This window comes from Pseudorasbora parva, chromosome 10 (assembly GCF_024679245.1).
Source record: "Pseudorasbora parva isolate DD20220531a chromosome 10, ASM2467924v1, whole genome shotgun sequence".
NCBI classification, from domain to species: domain Eukaryota; kingdom Metazoa; phylum Chordata; class Actinopteri; order Cypriniformes; family Gobionidae; genus Pseudorasbora; species Pseudorasbora parva.
The window spans coordinates 9,215,114-9,235,111 of NC_090181.1; the positions used below are offsets into that span (position 1 = coordinate 9,215,114).

At 36.5% G+C, this 19,998-nt stretch overlaps 1 protein-coding gene across 1 annotated transcript; it reads left to right on the forward strand.

Annotated features, from left to right (window-relative positions):
• The first annotated feature begins 2,819 nt into the window (after positions 1–2,819).
• Positions 2,820–18,034, forward strand: si:ch211-202f3.3 (calpain-1 catalytic subunit). Its single transcript, XM_067455087.1, has 22 exons — positions 2,820–2,884; positions 3,539–3,812; positions 4,007–4,079; positions 6,802–6,920; positions 7,024–7,157; positions 7,353–7,527; positions 8,280–8,345; positions 9,101–9,186; positions 11,157–11,228; positions 11,331–11,491; positions 11,573–11,733; positions 11,838–11,849; positions 11,996–12,201; positions 12,377–12,428; positions 12,669–12,737; positions 12,823–12,880; positions 12,977–13,038; positions 13,737–13,805; positions 14,438–14,516; positions 14,790–14,906; positions 16,783–16,835; positions 16,958–18,034. The coding sequence occupies exons 2-22, from the start codon at positions 3,564–3,566 to the stop codon at positions 16,982–16,984; spliced, it is 2,100 nt and encodes a 699-aa protein (XP_067311188.1). The 5' UTR covers positions 2,820–2,884; positions 3,539–3,563; the 3' UTR covers positions 16,985–18,034.
• The last annotated feature ends 1,964 nt before the right edge of the window (positions 18,035–19,998 follow it).

Here is a 19,998-nt window from a genome sequence, read left to right on the forward strand (position 1 = left end):
TCTATGTATGTGTATTTATATATATATATATATATATATATATATATATATATATATATATATATATATATATATATATATATATATATATATATATATATATATATATATATATATATATATATAATGGCAATTCAAAGTTCTTTACATAGAGATTAATTAAACTAGATATAAGTAAGTTGTCATGACATTATCATGAAGATATTGAATGATTACAGGTGATGGGGAATGAAACGCACTAATGTAGTCATAGTGACATCTGGTGGAGAACTGGTGACACGACGGCTGTGCAGCCTAGATCATTTTAGGGTGCCCTAGAATGAGTTGAAACAATGTGTTAAATTGTTCTCTGATATCTACATATAGGGTATGTGGCTTATTTAAGGGCAAAAATTGTCCAGATACAGTTTTACAGGTCCATTTACAACCCTTTAAATTGTCCATAGGATGTAATAATCTGTTTTTGCCTTATTTGGAAGAGTCATGAATATTAATGTTGAGCTCTGCTCTGATTGGCGAAGTGGCTTGTGAGTCCTGACAGAACACAGACCGACTGAATGACACTTTAAGCAGAACATCTCAAATGGAGATTGCTGAAATGCAGCTTGCTTGTTTATTGGTGTTGTCAGATCATCTGCGCGAGAGAGAGCTTGCGTGCATATGGTTGCCAGATTGTACATGTTTAGGTAAAACACCAGATAGTATGTGTTCTTTTCACAGAAAATCTTTGTTTGGGGGATTTAAATTACTGAAATCTGGCAACCTCAATCACAAGCGCTCTTCTTTCCCTCCGAAAAAAACCCAGTGGTTTTTGTTCGTTTTTATTTTTTAAACTACATTTTAAACTACATTTGTTTAGTCTTTTTTGTCAACGATATGTTTATATAACTTTAGTCACAATGTAGGCTACACAGTGACTGTGATGTACTATTAATACAAGCATGCAAAAACATCATAGGCCCTTCAGTTCTCAAAAAGATATATTTTTACAAAATGAATAGCCTTGTCAAATGACTATCGTTTTAACTTATATGGTGGAAAAGGTGAAGTTTGCTAGAAGGATCGAGTGAATGATATGTAAGCAAAGTATCTACAGTTGTATTTTGTAATACAAAGTAATATTAACCTTTGTCATTTGACACACTATTTCGTTTTGTATGGTACTTGATGTTTCCTGTTGTTACTGTACTAGCATCTTGCGTTATCTAGACAATGCTGTCTCTCTAAGAAACTTTCAATTTAATCAGAAATTGTTTAAACAGTCAATAGGATAAAATCACTACTTACTGCTTGCAGGAATATAGTTCTAATTGCCACTTTGTTCAGTTTTAGACGCTGAGCAAAGCTTGCTTGAAATGGGCCGAACAAAGTAACTATTTTGAATTAAATTTTTGTACTATCTGATTACAATGAACATCAACCATGACTGATGACATTGTTTATCTGTGTGAAGGGTATGAAAAGTCCTCACGTCTCCTGCACAGCCTGGAACATGGCTTTGCGTCCATGAGAGCTGCCGTTCGCGCTATCCTTACAGTTGCATTCCCGATGATTTGGTTGAGTCAATTCCGCCTGACAATGCACATGGTGTTTGAGACTCACAGTATGTGATGTCCATGTACTGAACTCTTATTATTTCACTATGGCAAGGTTAATTCAATTTTTCATTCTAGGACACCTTTAATAATGTGCATTTGATTTTAACTAGCTAGAACAGAAATTCATGAGTTTTTATCATTCACAGAAAACAAACAGTAAAGAAGATATAGACCAAGAATGCTCATCTTATAGCTATTCATTTCCTTTTGAACTAATTTAGCCTAAATATGTTTATCAGAGCGAAATGTAAATGATTCAAGTTTCTATTTTCTAGTTACTCTTCACTCTTAAAATCAATGCCTTCAGTGTCAAGAGTCTTTAAAATCTTGAATATTATGAACAAACGAACAATAACAGAGAGAATGGTCCTTGTTAATAAAAAATGACATGCTATGCGACTGATCAACTTGCTTTGGGACACTATTCCACATTTCTATGACCCATGATTATTTGTAGCATATGTCTGCTTTTTGTGACTTAAAAAAATGGTTTTGAAGTTAACAACATATATTTACATTGGTAAATTTGTTTTCCAAAGAGAACTTACACTTTGAAAATGCTTCTTTTCTGGCAAGATCATACTACTGGACAGTGAGTTCTTGATCTGACTTGACTGGTTTAAATTTGCATACTGTACTGGGACAAGGATTTAAATACCTACCTGTCATGAGTGTTCATCTATCAAGAAATGTCACATACTCTTTCTTATTGTGGTCATAATGTATATATATTTTATACTCATCATAATAAATATATCATAAATATATTATATATTTATGAATTACAATGAAAATAAATGGTAACTCACAAACATTATAATGATGAAGCCTGCGGTAGAATTCCACATTCAAAGCAAGTTCAGGCAGGATCAACAGGTTTCTGCTTCACTGAATGCATTTTTGGAGGCCTAACATGCAAAAGCAAACATATTATAAACCTTAATAGAGTGTCTACTAAATAAGCAGCATGTATTCTTAATATCATGATTAAACCATGCAAATCTGACATTTCTTTCTGTCCCCCGAGAAAATAATAATGATAATATTAACAATAATAACTTGCTTATGTGAATGTATAACATGTAGACCAAACTTTTGTCCTTTGGCAAATGTGGATGATGAAAAGGTTCAGATTCTTCTGTCAATCACTTCTTTGTTATAATAAGAGTGGGCAGGGCTTCTACAAGTGTTTTTAAAGCTTGAAGTAGGGCTAAAGTGCATAAAAGCCAGTCACCGACGGAGAAGATTACCTGTCATTTGGGTGAATCTCCATTGCATCTCTGAAGGTACGTATACATCTTATTGAATAAGTTGAAGCTCAGTGGTCTCGTAGGAAGTGAAGACCTATAAGATACAAACTAACTGATCTCAAAAACACTTTATTGATATACTAATACTTATTATGAATTTAATAAATTTAGTATGAATTTAATTACCAGTACTTTGTCTTTAGTCTGTAATCAAAAGTAAGTATTAGTGTACATCTACATCTGGATGTTGTCAAGGATTTATTATACTTTATGTGATTTATTGTTATGTGTTATGTCTGTACTCCTGCAGCATTAACAGTTGAGCATTGTGCTAGGTTTGATGTATTCTTTAAATGAAATGTAAGTTGTTCGGATAAAAGCCTCAAACGGCTCATGTAAAAGTTAAAACACAGAAAAATCAATAATGGGGTTTATTTAGGCTTAATCGAACAAGTGAACAAATTCAAAAACTCTTTGTTACGAATACCAATGAGAACAGTCATCTTAGAGCTGAACACATTGATCTATCAGGGTAAACACTGACCTGCCTATAAAATAAAGAGTGTGGCTGGTGTTTCTGGTGCCACAGGCGGTCAATGGGAACTGCTGGATATACATGTGATAGAGGTAACTTTTATTAACGCAATGTAATATATTTGTATTATTATTGTTATTTCCTTTTTTTAATAGTTAAGAAATCCAGACAGATTCCAAAATGCCTCATCCAGCGGCTCTACATGGCATGTGCCTAAAGGTCATGGATGACCGCAACATGAAGGGCGGCATGGGCTCTGCAACAAATCCTCTGAAGTTCATGGATCAGGACTACAGCTTCTTACAAGACTACTGTCTCAAGACAAGACAAAGATTTGTGGACGATTTTTTCCCGCCAGACCCTCGCTCCATTGGCGAAGGGCTGCTGGAGCCAGAAGTCATGGCCCGAGTGGAGTGGATAAGACCAACTGTATGTCATCTACTTCATCTTTAACGTGTTCTGATGACACTAATTACTTTTGTTGAAAGCTAAAATATGTGACTCTGACAATCTAAATGCTTAAAAGTGTTAAGTACTAAAATCAGTATCAGTCACATCCCTTTCACAGAATGCATCAGTTGATCAAATGCCAAATACTGAAGGTATTACTTATTTTCTTTCAGAAATTGTATCCAGATGCTGCTGAATTTGTTGTAGAGTCAGTTTCCAGGTTTGACTACGCCCAAGGGAATATAGGTAAAGTATGCGTCTCCACAATATTGTTGTTTTAATTTAGACACTTCAAGCTTAGGTAGGCCATTTTGGAGATGCTAGCAATAGCTTTAAAAGCACCCCACCCTCCCTTCAGAGCGTCTCCAAAGCCACACCTCATCGCCTCCACCATAACACTTGAAGGCGCACAGCTAAAGAGTCTGCAAAGCGCCACGAGACAGCGGTACATTACCTCATAACAGTACAATACTATTTAAGTTAAACGATTTATAGAGCTCTAACGTTATTTGCACCACCTGACTGCTGCAGATTCATTTTGGTGTTGATAGTGTTGCCATAGAAAAAACGTGGCTGCTGTTTGTTTGCGGGGCTCTATAACTGTTCGTCTTCAACTCTGTATAACCTTACGAAATGCGCTGATGATGTGTGATGGCTGTGCGAGCAGGGTATGCAGTCAGAGGTATGGAAAAACAAACGTTGACAGCCAGGTAGGACATCATACCATTGCATCAATACAACGAACGGACGTGCTTTTCTTTAATCCCAAGACTTCCACAGAATACCACTTATATAATCTATAGCTATCAAAATGAGAAGAGTTTCAACCAGTATAACAAAAATGGCCTACCTGAGCATTAAAAAAGTGCACTCAGTATTTCTCTGCAGAGCAGGGTTGCCAATGCGTGAGACACGCTTTCATAGCCTAGAAATCTAGACGCACCCTAGCGGCAGCAAAAAAAAAAAAAACATGCGCGAGTGTCGTCTAGCAACTCTCAATACACTTCTGAGCTGTAAATGCCAAACTCTGGTCGGGCCAATCACCTCGCGTATAGTGTCGGTGGGCGGGGCTTAACATAATGACGGCAAAGTGGCGCGTGCTTCTAGTAAACACAGAAGCTGGCGAACGGCGGTCTTTCGAATCAGCTTTGACCGCGACTCTGGAAGACTTGGAGTTAAGCTTTTCTCTGAGAAAAGAACAAAGAACGGCACTGAAGTCATTCTTAAAAAGGGAAGATGTGTTCGGAGTTTTGCCGACCGGATACAGTGAATGTTTAATCTATCAGCTAGCTCCGCTTCACCTTCGTTGCTCTGGTTGGTTGTAGCGCTATCCTATCGCGTGCAGAGGGAGTTTGAAAGACAACCGTTTATCCCGCCCCTCAGATTGAGCTGTCAATGGTGAGTTTCCAGACCAAACATCTTGATGTGGGTCTGGCTTGTCAGGCTAACACTTTCAGGCTCTGTCTCATGCTCTCACTCTGCTAATCTCACACCAAATGGTCTTATCAAACCTGCTTTTTATATTAAACTACATTTTTACATTTTTTTAAGTTTCAATGCTAAATTCAAACAATAAATAGCGTTTTGGTGCTAATGTGGCATAATGTTAAAGCCAGAGGCGTTGAAAAGCTGAGTTGACATGCTCTCGTCTCCCGGCGGCGCGCAGTCACGTGGTTCATGGGGCTCTTAATACTTCTAGCACGGTGTGATGCATTTGAATGGCTTAAGCAGATACACAACAGTTTAACTATGTTTGCAGCAATATTTGGTAAACAGTTCAGCATAATGTGCATTGATTATTAAGTCAACCATATTTACAGGATTGTTTTATTATGGAGAGTGATAGAGATGTAACATTGTATCATAAATGTTATTCTTGTATTTAGCCCTCAGGTATTCCTTACTAATCGGTCACACTCATACTCATTGATGACAAGTGTGACCATACACCATAACTATTTTTCAATTAAAGAAAGGTTCTATATTTTAGTTCAATAATATTTATTGAATATTTTGAGGAGATCTTTTGGTACTAAATACTATTTGTGCAATAATTATTGTCAATTAATCAACACTTAAAATATTTTTCTGCTAACATTTGTATTATTTATATTACAATTAGTGTAATTAAGAGTAAAATAGAGAATTCAAAGAGGCAAATAAGAGTCATTTTGTGGCAAAAAAACAAAAAACAAATGTTCATTTGTAATGCCATTATCTAGCAGGCGCCTTATGGCTCTTTAATTAATATACATGTATCTTATCTAGTTGCTCAAGAAAGTATTGCAGTCTTGCATTTTAATAAATATTTAGATATGATCAAACACTAGATTTCTTTAAATGTGAAATTTTAAAATGTTAATAGCTTGCATCCTAATATTTGTAATGAATAATGATTCTTATATAAGCATACACAAGTGAATATTAATGAAACGTTTAAAATAGTGCTAAGACAAACTATTTTTTCCTTATTATGTACAGTAGAATATATACTACATATGAATTGATAGTGAATCAAGATCGAAATCGAACCCCAAATAAATAAATAAAAAAATAAATCTCACTCCAACCTGAACTTAAAAGTTGGCAACCCTGTTGTAGAGTGGGGCAGGCATGACATCACTTTTTAGACCAAGACGCAGAACAAGTTAGCAGGATTTTAGCACTTCCGATTCCATTGTCCCGAAGTCAAAGGCTTGTTTGAACGGGGTTTTGGTTAAAGGTGCAGTATGTAGGATTGACAGCTGGTGGTTGAAATAGGTACTGCGGTCCAAATTCAAAATACTGGAGATTGGTGTTTCCCTCGCTCCCTCCTCGTCAGACTCCACGCTAACACGGTTTGCCAGCTTCAGGACACGCAACAGAAGTGAGCGGAAATGACAGTGAAAGCCACAGTCAGTCAGAAAATCAGAAATTAGTTGTGAAATATAATTGATGCCAAATTTACTGAGACTTTTTTTTTCCTCAGGCAACTGCTGGTTTCTGGCCTCTGTTGGGGCTCTAACATTTCAAAGCAACTTATTACATAAGGTCGTCCCAGACGGACAGTCATTCAGCCACAATTATACTGGTTTATTTCACTTCAGGGTAAGTTCCTCTTATTTCGTGCCATAATTTTGATCATATTATCGAGAATTGAAACCCCAGTTACACCCAGTTATTCTTGTGTTCTGGTTATTTAAACCTACAGTTCTGGCGCTTTGGAAAATGGTATGATGTTGTGATTGATGACAAACTGCCAACAATCAACCGCCAGCTGATTTTTGTGAGATCAAAAACAAAAAATGAGTTCTGGCCAGCCTTGCTGGAGAAAGCATATGCAAAGTAAGTGCCTGTACATCTTTTAGTCTTTATGTGACTTTATAAAAAATAATTTCAAGTATATATAAGCAAGAGTGCTGTTGTATTCAAAATAAGCACTGCTGTAATTCAACCTGTGGTTTGTGTAAATTTGCACTATGAAAATGTATGTTTATTATTATTGCGGCATACAATTTAGTGTTTAAATGTCTGTTACAGGGTGTGCGGCTCCTACGCTGATATGCACACTGGCCGGGTATCTGAGGCCCTCATGGACTTCACCGGTGGGGTTCATATGCACTACATCCTGAAAACGGCTCCGACTGATTTGTGGGAGATTATGTACCGTGCTTTCCAGTCAGAAGTCCTTATGGGCTGTGAAACTCCCCCAGGGGTAAGCAAAAAACAAAAAAACAAAAAAAACCTATTGGCAAACTGTGGTCATGCCAAAAACATAAATTGCAGAAATATTCTTTAAGCGATTGTGGTTCTTTAGGTTATATAGAAGTTTTAGTTGCACTTAATATGCTCTCTTTGGGTCATTGCACCTGAAATACATATTCCTTTAATTTAAAAAAAATGTAATGTTCATTGGAGTGGTCTAATAATGTCATATAATGATAATGGGGCAATGTTTTTTGTTTAGTTTTTCAGACCAAACAGTCACAATGCAGACTGCATACAGTTATGAAGTGGTCAGATTAGAAAACATTTACAATGCAGAACTGCATTTGCTATCCTCTAAAGCCGTGGTTTTCCCAGCCCAGAACATTTTGTATGTCTCCCTTATCAGACACACCCAATTCAGTTCTTGCAGTCTCTGCTAACAAGCTGATGAGTTAAATCAGGTGTGATAAATGAGGGAGACACGCAAAATGTGCAGGGTTGGGGTGCCTCCAGGACAGGTTTGAAAACCACTGCTCTGAAGGACAGACCTTCGACCGCACAGTCTCTCTATTTCCAAAACTCCTCCAAAAATGCTTTTTTTTTTGGGTGCTATTTACAGAGTATGACACAAAGATAAGAACTGAAACAGAAACCTATTTAAGTGATCGCTCTAAGGCAGTAGGGACATTTTAATGTGTGGGATTCCAAAAAAAACACACCATCTGTCTCCTAATACATTTTCTGTTTTCACACAATCAGAAGGAGGAACGATTACCAAATGGCATAGTTCTGGGCCACGCTTACACTGTGACAAAGGTTTACCAGGTAAGACTGCACAAAATCAAGTCTCAGCGTGCATCAGATTCTTAAAAGGTCGCAAGGTGGGATAAAGGAAAAGGAAAGCCAACCAACTTGACACACAACGTGCTTTACATGTTTATACATGATTTGGCCTTTTTGCAAATCTTGGTGTTTGTTCTGCTCAGTGCTCGAAGTGGGAAAAAAGTGCCAGTGGGGGAGGGTCCCAGGAGACGGGCTCATCTCGGTTAAAATCACGTTTCAGGGGCGCAGCAGTCAGAGTGCCGCCAACATGTGAGAAGTGCCGGTATGCAAAAAGAAATATTGAGGGTATGCTACAGATTAAAATGTAGAAGCCCACTTCGAGCACTGGTTCTGTTAAGACAGTAGTGAGAAATGGAAAAATCACTTTGAATAGTCTTTATTAAAAATCAAATCATGGGTGTTCAAACTTTTTGATGCCAAGGACCCCAAAAAAACTTAACAAGGGACCCCCTCTTAAAAATATAATGGCAGCTACAGTATATCATTCCATGTATGATCATCCATTTATTTTGTGAGGGAACCTTAACCACTTGTTGCTTAAAGCACTTTTTTTTTTAACAAGCTTGTACCTGTTAGAAAGGGTGTGGGAAATTGTGGAAAAATCATTAACTTCCTATCGAACATGACAAATAATTAAAAATAAACATACTTCAATATTCTGGTAAATTACAAAATATAGTTACTGGTAATATTAGAAAGATCTGCCACATATAAATGTATAAAATCATGCTCCACAGGTCATGAGCGGTAAATATCCAGTTCAGCTGGTGAGATTGTTCAACCCATGGGGAGACAGTGAGTGGAATGGAGACTGGAGTGACAAGTGAGAACCGATTTAACAACACATTTTAAACATGTTTTCCCCCGGTTTCACAGACAAGGCTTGAGCTAGTCCCAGACTAAAATGTATGTTTAAGCCTGAAAGCAACTTACACTGATATATCTTAAAATAACTTAAATTGTTTTGTCCCATACACACACCAGTAATGGTTTTCTTTATGTTTATGAAAAGCTAATTAAATGTCCTGATTGAACTAAACCTTAATCTAAACCCTGTCTGTGAATCCAGGCCTTTTAGTTTAGTCCTATATGCAATATATTTTATTCCTTGGGATAAACCCCTTGAAATCTCATTTTCAAGTGGGTCCTAATACACAATTTACAAAACACAGAAAGCCCTAAAAAACACCAACAAAAAGATTTTCGAAACAGCACAACAACAATGATCTCATCCAAAGCAACAAACAAACCAATTACAAGATAAGTAATACACAAGGATAGCAAAACATTAATAAACAACCAATAAACGACAACAAACAAATGTTTGTAACAGTGCAGTGTAGTTCAATCTAAAGAGAGATGCGTGACAGAATGAAGCTCAAACACAAGTTTTACAACACAAGAACAAAAGAAAGCAAGTGAACACTACATATCTACCATAACTTCAACAACGAACTCAGAACTGAGGCTGTATCCGAAATCGCCCTGTATTCTTAAATAAGGCACCATTTGAGGGGACGGCCATTTGTCGAGGTGTCCGAAACCATGGTGGACGAAATTGAGTGCACTCATTCAATCCCACAATGCACTGCAATAACAAGTATACAACTAATGTATGTGAGTCCTACATTGAATTTATTCCCGCATCTCACAAGAAGATGGCGCCCACAGTTGAATCATCCATCCATCCATTTTCCAAACCACTGGTCCAATGTGGCTACAGAATAATGTCTTACAGATATAAATTCCTTTTTCATTTATTAATAAATTATTCAATTAGGGTTTACACATGCAATTTTCCATGACAGAGTTCAAGATAAAGGTTTTCATTACTACTGGAGCTGCCAGTTTGCTAAGTTTCAAATGATTATTAAACAGCAAGCACAAACTATACAAAAGCGGCAGTCCTTCCGGCGCACTCAACATCTGAATTTACTCGCTTGCCAATACAGCCCTGACCCATTGAGGGATGGCCTCCACTAGACCCCTGAAGGTGTGCTGTGGTATCTAGCACCAGGATGTTAGCAGCAGATCCTTTAAGTCCTGAAAGTTGCAAAGTGGGGCCTCAGGATCTGACTTGTTTGTATAGCACATGCCACAGATGTTCGATTGGATTGAGATCTGGGAAATTCGGAGGCCAAGTCGGCACCTCAAACTCGTTGTTGTGCTTCTCAACCATTCCTGAACCATTTTTGCTTTGTGGCAGGAGCATTATCCTGCTGAAAGAGGCCACAGCCACTAGAGAATACCGTTTCCATGAAAGGGTGTACATGGTCTGCAACTATGCTTAGGTAGGTGGTACGGTTCAAAGTAACATCCACATGGATGGCAGGACCCAAGGTTTCCCAGCAGAACATTGCCAAAAGCCTCCGCCAGCTTGTCTTCTTTCCAAAGTGTATCCTGGTGCCATGTGTTCCCTGGGCAGGCGACGCACACACACCTGGCCATCCACGTGATGTAAAAGAAAACGTAATTCATCAGACCAGACCACCTTCTTCCATTGGTCCGTGGTCCAGTTCTGATGCTCAAATGCCCCCTGTTGGCGCTTTCAGAGGTGGACAGGGGTCAGTATAGTGTGCTTAGATTAGAACAGACAGTAGAACAATTTTACCAAAATACTTGAGCAAAAGGTAGGGAATCGTGAATTATATCACACAGTTTAACATAACTAGCAGGACAACTGGCAGTAAAACATTTTTTTACAGTTCTCAACAAACAAAAATGAAATTTCATGATTATTGCACAGTCAAAATGATCCTTTATTCTGATGTTTGTTTTACATAACTCTTCCAGATCACCCTTGTGGAACACAGTGAGTGATGAGGACCGCAAACAGCATGTTCTGGATGAAAATGGGGAGTTCTGGTGAGTATGAACCACGTTAAAAAACAACAACCGTAATGTGTACTAGAACACAAATTACATTTTGTCTAGGATTTACTTAGGAAGAGTTTTTTTTCTCTTCAGGATGCCAATGAAAGATTTCCTTAGAACATTTGACAACATGGATATCTGCTGTTCCTGTCCTGATTTTATGGATGGAAAGTCTGCATGTCACTGGAGGTCCAAGTGCCACCATGGCAGCTGGGTTACTGGGAGTACAGCTGGAGGCTGCATTAATAATTTAGGTGTTTTTCATTAATTGTAGTAATAAAGCTGCTTGTCATCAGTGCAAATCTGCTTCTAACACCCATGTCCTGTAATTGTAGACACATTCTGTTCCAACCCCCAGTTTTGGCTGAAGATTGATGAGTTGGATAAGAACTGTGACCAGGGCCAGAACAATGTTCTGGTGTCTCTCATGCAGAAACCTGATAAGAGAAACCGACGCCGTGCTGCACACCATGGCATCGGTTTCTGCGTGTTTGCGGTCAGTATTAACAAAAAAATGCAATAGATATTGGTTTTACAATGATGCCTTTGTGCTTAGAGTGTAACCTGTATTGGTTCATAATTCATTTTTATTTTTTTCAGGTTCCACCCGAGGCAAGTAAAATATATTCACAGTTTCTGTTGTTGGTTTAAAAAGTATTTCAGGTTGTATTAATACATATGGCATCCATTTTTATACCTTTCTGACACTTTAATTGTGTATGTTCAGTGACACTTGTTTATGTTTCATTATCCTTTAGATGAGATCTGAGGGAAAGTTTGGATCAAGCTTTTTCTATAGCAGAAAGCCTGTGGCAATGAGCGGGGACTATCAGGATGCAAGAGAGGTGATGAAATTATTCAGACTGGAGCCTGGAGAGTATCTCATTGTACCCTCCACTTTCTACCCTAATAAGAACGCAGAATTCATCCTGTCCATTCTGTGCAAAAATGAGATCAACATTCAGTAAGTTGCATGAAGGGTGGAACAATTGACCACTCTTCTTTACAATATTCAAAATTTAAGTAATTATTTATGCTTGAAAAGATGAAAAAAACAGACTAATTTATACACTGAAATGTTCACTATTGTGTGCTTTATTACACATGTACATTTTTTTAAACATGTGTTTTTAATTCAGAAAGGATACAGAAAGGACTGAGAAAGATTTTCTTGTGGATCTTGTAGGCGAGGTAATACACAGAATCATTTGGACAATTTTTCTATTGTTTTTTTTAATAAATGCAATTAGTCTCTGAAATATTTCTTCTTTTTCCAACATCTCGCTGCAATTGCATTTGCAACCAACCTTATCTTTTTCCTATTTATTAAAAAATAGATAGTGTTATCAGAGCTTTGTTTTCTGCTTTAGAAATGGGAACTTGAGTTGTGAAATAGTTGCTGATAAGAGCCATCTCCTTTCTCATGTTTAGGGCGGATACACAGAAAAAGTGGATGAAGGATTGAAATCGAAAACTCTGTTTCGACAATATTCTGATCAGGTAACTATGAAAGCTAATATATCATAAAAAATATACAAGCTGCTACAAGCTTTAAACTCTTGAATGTCTTTTTTTTTGGAAACAGTACAAAGTTGTTGATGCTGAGAAACTTCAACAGCTGCTTCATGAAAATCTACTTAGAGGTGAGTGTTTTATGTAAACTACAGCTATAAAAGTTTTACAGTTCAGAAATCTAAAATTGCCTCATAAATCTCACAAATGTGACTTGTACCTTTCAGGAAATAAAAATACTGAAGGATTTGGCCTGGATTCCTGCAGAAGTATAATTGCCATGGCAGATGTATCCTTTTTCCACCCTTAAAAATGAATTAAAAACTATTAAAAATAGTTTGTTAATGTTGAATGATTATATACACACGATTGGCAAAAGTTTTGGGACGCCTGCCTTTACGTGCACATGAACTTGAATGACATCCCATTCATAATCCTTTAGGTTTGATGAGAAGGCCTTGCACGCAGTCTCCGCTCTCATTCATCCAAAAGGTGTTCCATCAGGTTGAGGTCAGGTTGAGGTGCAGGCCGATCAAGTTCCTCCACACCAAACTCATTCATCCATGTCTTTATGCGAAGTCATGTTGGAACAAGAAGGGTTCATCCTTAAACTGTTTCCACAAGGTGGGGAGCATGAGTGTCCAAAATGTCTTGGTATGCTGAAGCATTAGCAATCCCCATCATAACCATAATCACCATTTATCCCATAATCCCCTCTCCACCAAACTTTACACTTGGCACAATGTAGTCAGACAAGTACCCTTCTCCTGGCAACCGCCAAACCCAGACTCATCCATCGGATTGCCAGACAGAGAAGCGTTATTCATCACTCCAGAGAACACGTCTTCACAGGCAATAATTTGGAGGGGTATCCCAATACTTTTGGCAAGTGTATGAACCCCATGGTTCAGCTTGTATTTCCAGTCGTACTGTGAAGAAACATGTTTTAGCTCTTGAAATATTCCTTGACTGTAACAATAAAAAAAGTTGTCTGTCACTGGAAGACTTCGTGGATCAGAATTTCTTCGTCTGTGGACCCGCATTATGACGTACAAGGTGAGTGGAATTGAGTTTGGAATTTAGCTATGCTATGCCTTGCCTTGCCTATTGTTACAGTATTAAAGGGATACTTCACCGCTTTTTCATATTAAACTATGTTATTGCCTGGCTGAAACATCCTCCCTCACATCTCCCCCTCCCTCCTATTGACAGAAATGAGAGAGTGAGGGGGAGACGCGAGGGAGGACGTCTCTTTATTTTTCAGGCAGGACTTTTTACTGCGCCGAGTCGAAGTACTCTCAGAAGTGCTAATCCGCCATACATTATAGTTCTCCTTTTTAATCCGCTTAGAAAAGCGCCACGTTTTATTTTATGTCACCATACTTGATCGTTCAACTATTAGTGTAACTGTATTTAAATAGGGAAACGTGGAGGTGTTTGGTCGCTTCTAACTTGATCTCTGTTTGGTACCTAATGAATGAACTGGGCTTAGTGGGCTAAGCTAAATGCTATCAGATCGTCACCGCGCGTCAGAGAGATTAAGTGCACGCACTGAGACGAGAGAGGTATGTATCAACTCGTTTTAGTTCAGGCAATAACATGTGAAAAAGTGGTGAAGTATCCCTTTTTTCAGACAAGAAATAGCTATGTGTTGAGTTTTAATAAGACACTTACATTTTTTTTTACAGGATATCTTCTACAGCATGGATACTTCCAAAGATGGCGTTCTGAATTTGAGCGAACTGCAAAATGCATTAACGAAAACAGGTTGAGGCTTATACAGTTTATACTTTGCTGCAGTAAAACATTGTTGAAAATATTGTATTTCCTAGTAGTATAAAAGTATACAATAGTTGCATTAACTTCATTTTACAAATATCACTGCTGGTGGTATTCGGTTATTCATATCATAGCTGCCCAGTGACCCATACAATGTCAAGTTCATCCACATAGATATTGATATTGTGATAAAATATATATAATGTTTTCATTCACACATTGTATAGATAGTGTATTTATGTCATGGTCCTTGTATCCTAGGCATGCATCTAAATGAAGACATCCTGAATCTCATGGTTGTGCGGTATGGGGGTGCTTCTGAACAGATCTCTCTGGAGGGTTTCATATGCCTTGTCATGCGTTTGAACTGCATGGCTAGTGAGTAATACTAATAGACTGAAAAGCAATTTGATGTTCTCAAACACTCACATTCACACTCTTGATGTAACATCCAGTGTCGGTCAAAGTTACTTTTAAAAGTAATGCATTACAATATGCGTTACTCACTAAAAAGTAACTGACCGAGTTACTTAGTTATTTTTGTGTTATTATTTTCACCTGGGCAGGGTTTAATTGTTTGTTTTTTTAATACCAAAACAAAAGTTTTTTTTTTTTTTTTTTAAAGGCAAATTAGTCTGAAAATGGTCTGAAAACAAGGTGTGTTCAGGCGCATTGTTGGCACATTGCTATTTTGAGGCAACTGAAATAGACTCTTAGCCTGGCAAGCCAGACCCACATCAAGACGTTTGGTCTGGAAACTCACCATTGACAGGGCTCAATTGTCGTCTTTCAAACTCCCTCTGCATGCGATAGGATAGTGCTACAACCAACCAGAGCAATGAAGGTGAAACAGAGCTTGTTGATAGATTAAACATTTGCGTATCCGGTCGGCAAAACTCAGAATCTTCCCTTTTTAAGAATGACTTCAGTGCCGTTCTTTGTTCTTTTCTCAGAGAAAAGCTTAACTCCAAGTCTTCCAGAGTCGCGGTCAAACCTGTTTCGAAAGACCGCCGTTCGCCAGTTTCTGTGTTTAATAGAAGCACGCAAGCGCAACTTGGCCGTCGTCATTACGGCCCCGCCCACCGACTCTATACACGATGTGATTGGCCCGGAGAGAGTTCGGCGATTACAGCTCAGAAGGGTATTGAGAGTTGCTAGACGACACTCGCGGGCAGATTAAATTTGCTGCCGCTAGGGTGCGTCTAGATTTCTAGGCTAATAGACTCTGCCATTGACAAACAAAAAGCTACTCTAAAGTCAATGGCACAATATTTTTTTTTGTTATTTAAAGTGTAAGTAATATGCACCTATAGACGGGTGCACAACATGCGTACACTCTGCTTATTACACACAGGGACACGCAGCAGCATGCAAATATTTTTAAATATAAAAAACATTAAAGCTACACTGTGTGATATTTTCCCCCATCCAGTGGTGTAAAGGTATATGACCATCCAGTGAATAATAGGTCCTGTTCCTCTCAATTCTGATTTCGTTTTAACTCCTACGGTGGCCGATTTAGTCCAAGATTAACATGGCAATCCCCCTCTTCACATTCGACACGGTGCCATCGAGTGTTAAAATGCGAAAGGCGAAGCTTGAATTTACGGGTATGTCCCTCTTTGGCTAATGTACTTTCAAGATGGAGGGGCAACATGGCGACCAGCATTCGAACCCCTCACCCGTATGTATTTTCAATAGCATATTATAAACTTACGAGAATACTTTATTACTTAAAAGAAGTAAATATACATTAATGAGCACATATATTTTTGAAACAACTAATTGTTTTTAGCTAAGAATAAACTAAAAAAGTTACACAGTGTAGCTTTAAAGGATTATTATTATTGCTCATTATGCCCAAAACATCCATTACTCATTAAGAGACTGTAGACAACCCTTTTAGACCATGGGCCTGGCACGCAGACCATTTTCCCCATTGTGGATTCGGACAGTTCTTAAGTGCACTTATGCCATGTGCTTCAGACCATGTGCTTAGACTGTTAATATATGGCCCTCTGTTTCACCTGAACCTGCACGTCTTTGGATTGTGGGAGAAACTGAGGAAACCCACACAGAACATGTAAAACAAAAATAAAAATGTTAGGGTAAGCTACCAAGAGTTGTGCATACAAACTGGTAAACAAAATATGGTTGGATGCTTTTGCATTCCTGAAATAGCTTGAGGTAAAAACCCTGCCGGATATTATGTTTTTAGATTTATTACATTAACAGCATTTATTCTCTTTATCAGGCATATTCCAGAGACTCTGCGAAAGTGGGAAGATAACTCTTAATGAGAGTGAGGTAATCCTGATGTAAACATTTAATTTCCCCAACCACATACAACCATATACAAGAGTTTGATTATTATTATTATTTGTGGTTATTTAAAGTTCATACATTTACAACCTATATCTGTGTTTTAGTGGATAGGACTCACCATGTACTCATGAATCAACGTCTGCTCGCCAGGAGGTTTGCCAACAAACACAAGAAGCAGCGTGACAAGAAGACATTAGTTCTGTGTTCACAAACAGAACAGTGATTTTGGCAATCGAAATATTTCATTCATTTTTTCAATCATTATGTTTTAACATCAAACTGATGCTTATACATTTCTTCTTCGTCCTTTTATCTCTCTAAAAAATAAAATACTTCTTACTTATTTTCTTCTTAAAATTATAATTTGATAAACACCTTTCACATTATCAAACTGTGCAAAAATCTCATGTAATGTGTGTTTTTCTCTTTTTAAATACTTGGAATCACTTTTGGTGTAAAGAAAAGCATATTCAAGCAGATGCTGTTTTAATTTGCTTTTTTATTTTTTATTATTGTCAGCACAGTTGTAAAGTTATAATATTTCTTTCATAAGGGGTCTTTAGGTCATCATTTACTGTTGGTATTTGATACCTGGAGAGATTTATCTATTGGCAGTTTCTGGTGTTAGTTTGGGAGCATGGCTTGTCTGTTATTAGCCACATTGATTAGGACATAGATGGCACAAAATCTCATCTCACCACTGTAACAACATTTCACTCGAAAATGAAAATTCTGTCATCATTTACTCACCCTCATGTTGTGATATTTTAAAGAATATTGGTAACAAGACAATGCATAGTGTTGCTGTTAAGACCATAAATTAAAATATGGAATTAAATATTTAGATATTCATATGACTATATGATTTTACCTTTACTTTATTATATACCTATACACAATATTCACTGCAGTTTTGATTAAATTATGAAATGTACACTAATGGTATAAATGACCAATGACATTTATTCCCTTTCACACAATTTACTGTGTAAGGCTTGTTTTTGCACGGTTCCTTGCACATTACTACCTCATGACCTCAAAAAACATTTACCAATGGCAATGGTACTATTATTGGAATTATGGGCAATGGTATTATTTTAATAATAAATAATTTTGACATTTGTATCATATAACCAGATTATTTTTTCCGTCAACTGTTACACATATTCTTCAAAATATCGTCTTTTGTATTCATCAGAAGACACACTGTAAAAAATTTGTGGTGTTTTTTGTTGGTTTAACTTAAAAAAGTAAGTAACCTGGTTGCCTTAAAATTTTGAGTTTATTGAAATTAAAATTTTGAGTTGATACAATGAAGGAAATTTGTTTAATAAATAGAAACTCAAAATATTTTTGTATCTGAACCACATAAAAATGTGATAAATCATGAAAATAGCACTATTTGGCATGTTTCACTGCGTCATCAGAAATAACACACATATTATTATCCAATATGCTTACAAAATCTTTTAATAAAGGTTGTCGAATCTCAAAAATATTTCATTGTATTAACTCAAAATTTTAATTTCAATGAACTCAAAATTTTAAGGCAACCAGGTAACTATTTTTCTAAATAATTTTTTACAGTGCAGAAATTCATACAGGTTTGGAACGACTTGAGGGTGAGTAAATGATGATAGACTTATTTGGGTAAACTGCAATAATACATGCTGCAATACCAACTTATATTAAACTAATTATTTCAATCAAGTTAACTTTGATCAGTATTTAGAACTTTCTTTTTCTTTTGAGTTCACAAAACTGACACATTTAAGTAATCTGAATTGTTTCATTGTTTTGATTTTTATGAACTTGTTTCATTTAATTTAGACAAACTTAAAAAAAAAGTGAAACTGGGATGGGATTTCTATTTTCCAGCATGCTTTGCCATAAAATTTAAAAGGGAGATTGAATGTTTTGCTATGCTAGTTTAGAGGAGTTTCTGTTATGTGGGGTTTTGGGTGGTTACCTGGTAAAAATGATGTGTTGGGTTTACTTAAAATATATATGTACCATTTTTGCAGCATACTTTTTAAGTAAACCCAACTTGGAATAATTTTATTTAAAATTAACAAGAAAAACTTTTTTATATGTACTTAAATATTTGAGTTCACTCAACATTCTTTACTTAAGATTCTTTACTTAACACTTATGTAACACGACAGAATCTACTAAGTAATGTTAAGTTAACACAACTTGCACATACTTGCATGTTACATATATTTTTAAGTAAAGAATGTTGAGTGAACTGAAATATTTAAGTATATAAAAAAGTTTTTCTTGTTAATTTTAAATAAAATTATTCCAAGTTGGGTTTACTTAAAAAGTGTGATGCAAAAATGGTGCATATATATTTTAAGTAAATCCAACACATAATTTTTACCAGTGTGAAACCAAAAATCATGACTATTACTTCTGGGAAAAAAATTACATTTTGACAAAAAGAAAGTCTCTAAAGGACCATCCATGAACCCCCTTCATGATAATCCTCAGTCTGTGTGCTGTTCCAGCTCCTCGAGGTCACCATGACTATCCTAAAGAATAGAATATCAAATGTTTATTTACTTACAACTTTACTTGGTGTAATTTCAGACAGTAGGGAAAATATAATGCATTTATATAACAAAATGAGACAGAATGTTTTAAAATAACAAGAAAACACATTTATATTTAATAAATAAAATAAATGTTACAGTTTATGGTTTCATTTCTATTTTATGGTGAAAATGATTTACTGCCGTCTATTAAGTTGGTTATTGAGCTTTGCAGTAGGGATGTCAAAGCCCTATTCAGATAGAAATTGTCATAAAAATGTAAAAACAAATTTGCATGGCACTTCAGTAACATTACTCGGTATTTGGGTGGCGTTTTTTTTTTTTTTTTCTTCACGATGGAGGAGTACGTTTTGTAGGAGGATGATTGCTGTAAATGAAATTTCATATGCTTATATGTGCAATAATGTCCTATTTATTATTTGATTATTCAAATTTCCTGCTTAAAAATAACAAGATAGACGTGCTATAGTTTAGAAAGTTTTCTGTATTACATTTTATCTCAAAATGATGCATCACCATAAAAAACTAAAATCTCTGCAAATGTTGAAAATGTTTAGATCCCCCTGAGAAACAGTCACTGTTGAATACTC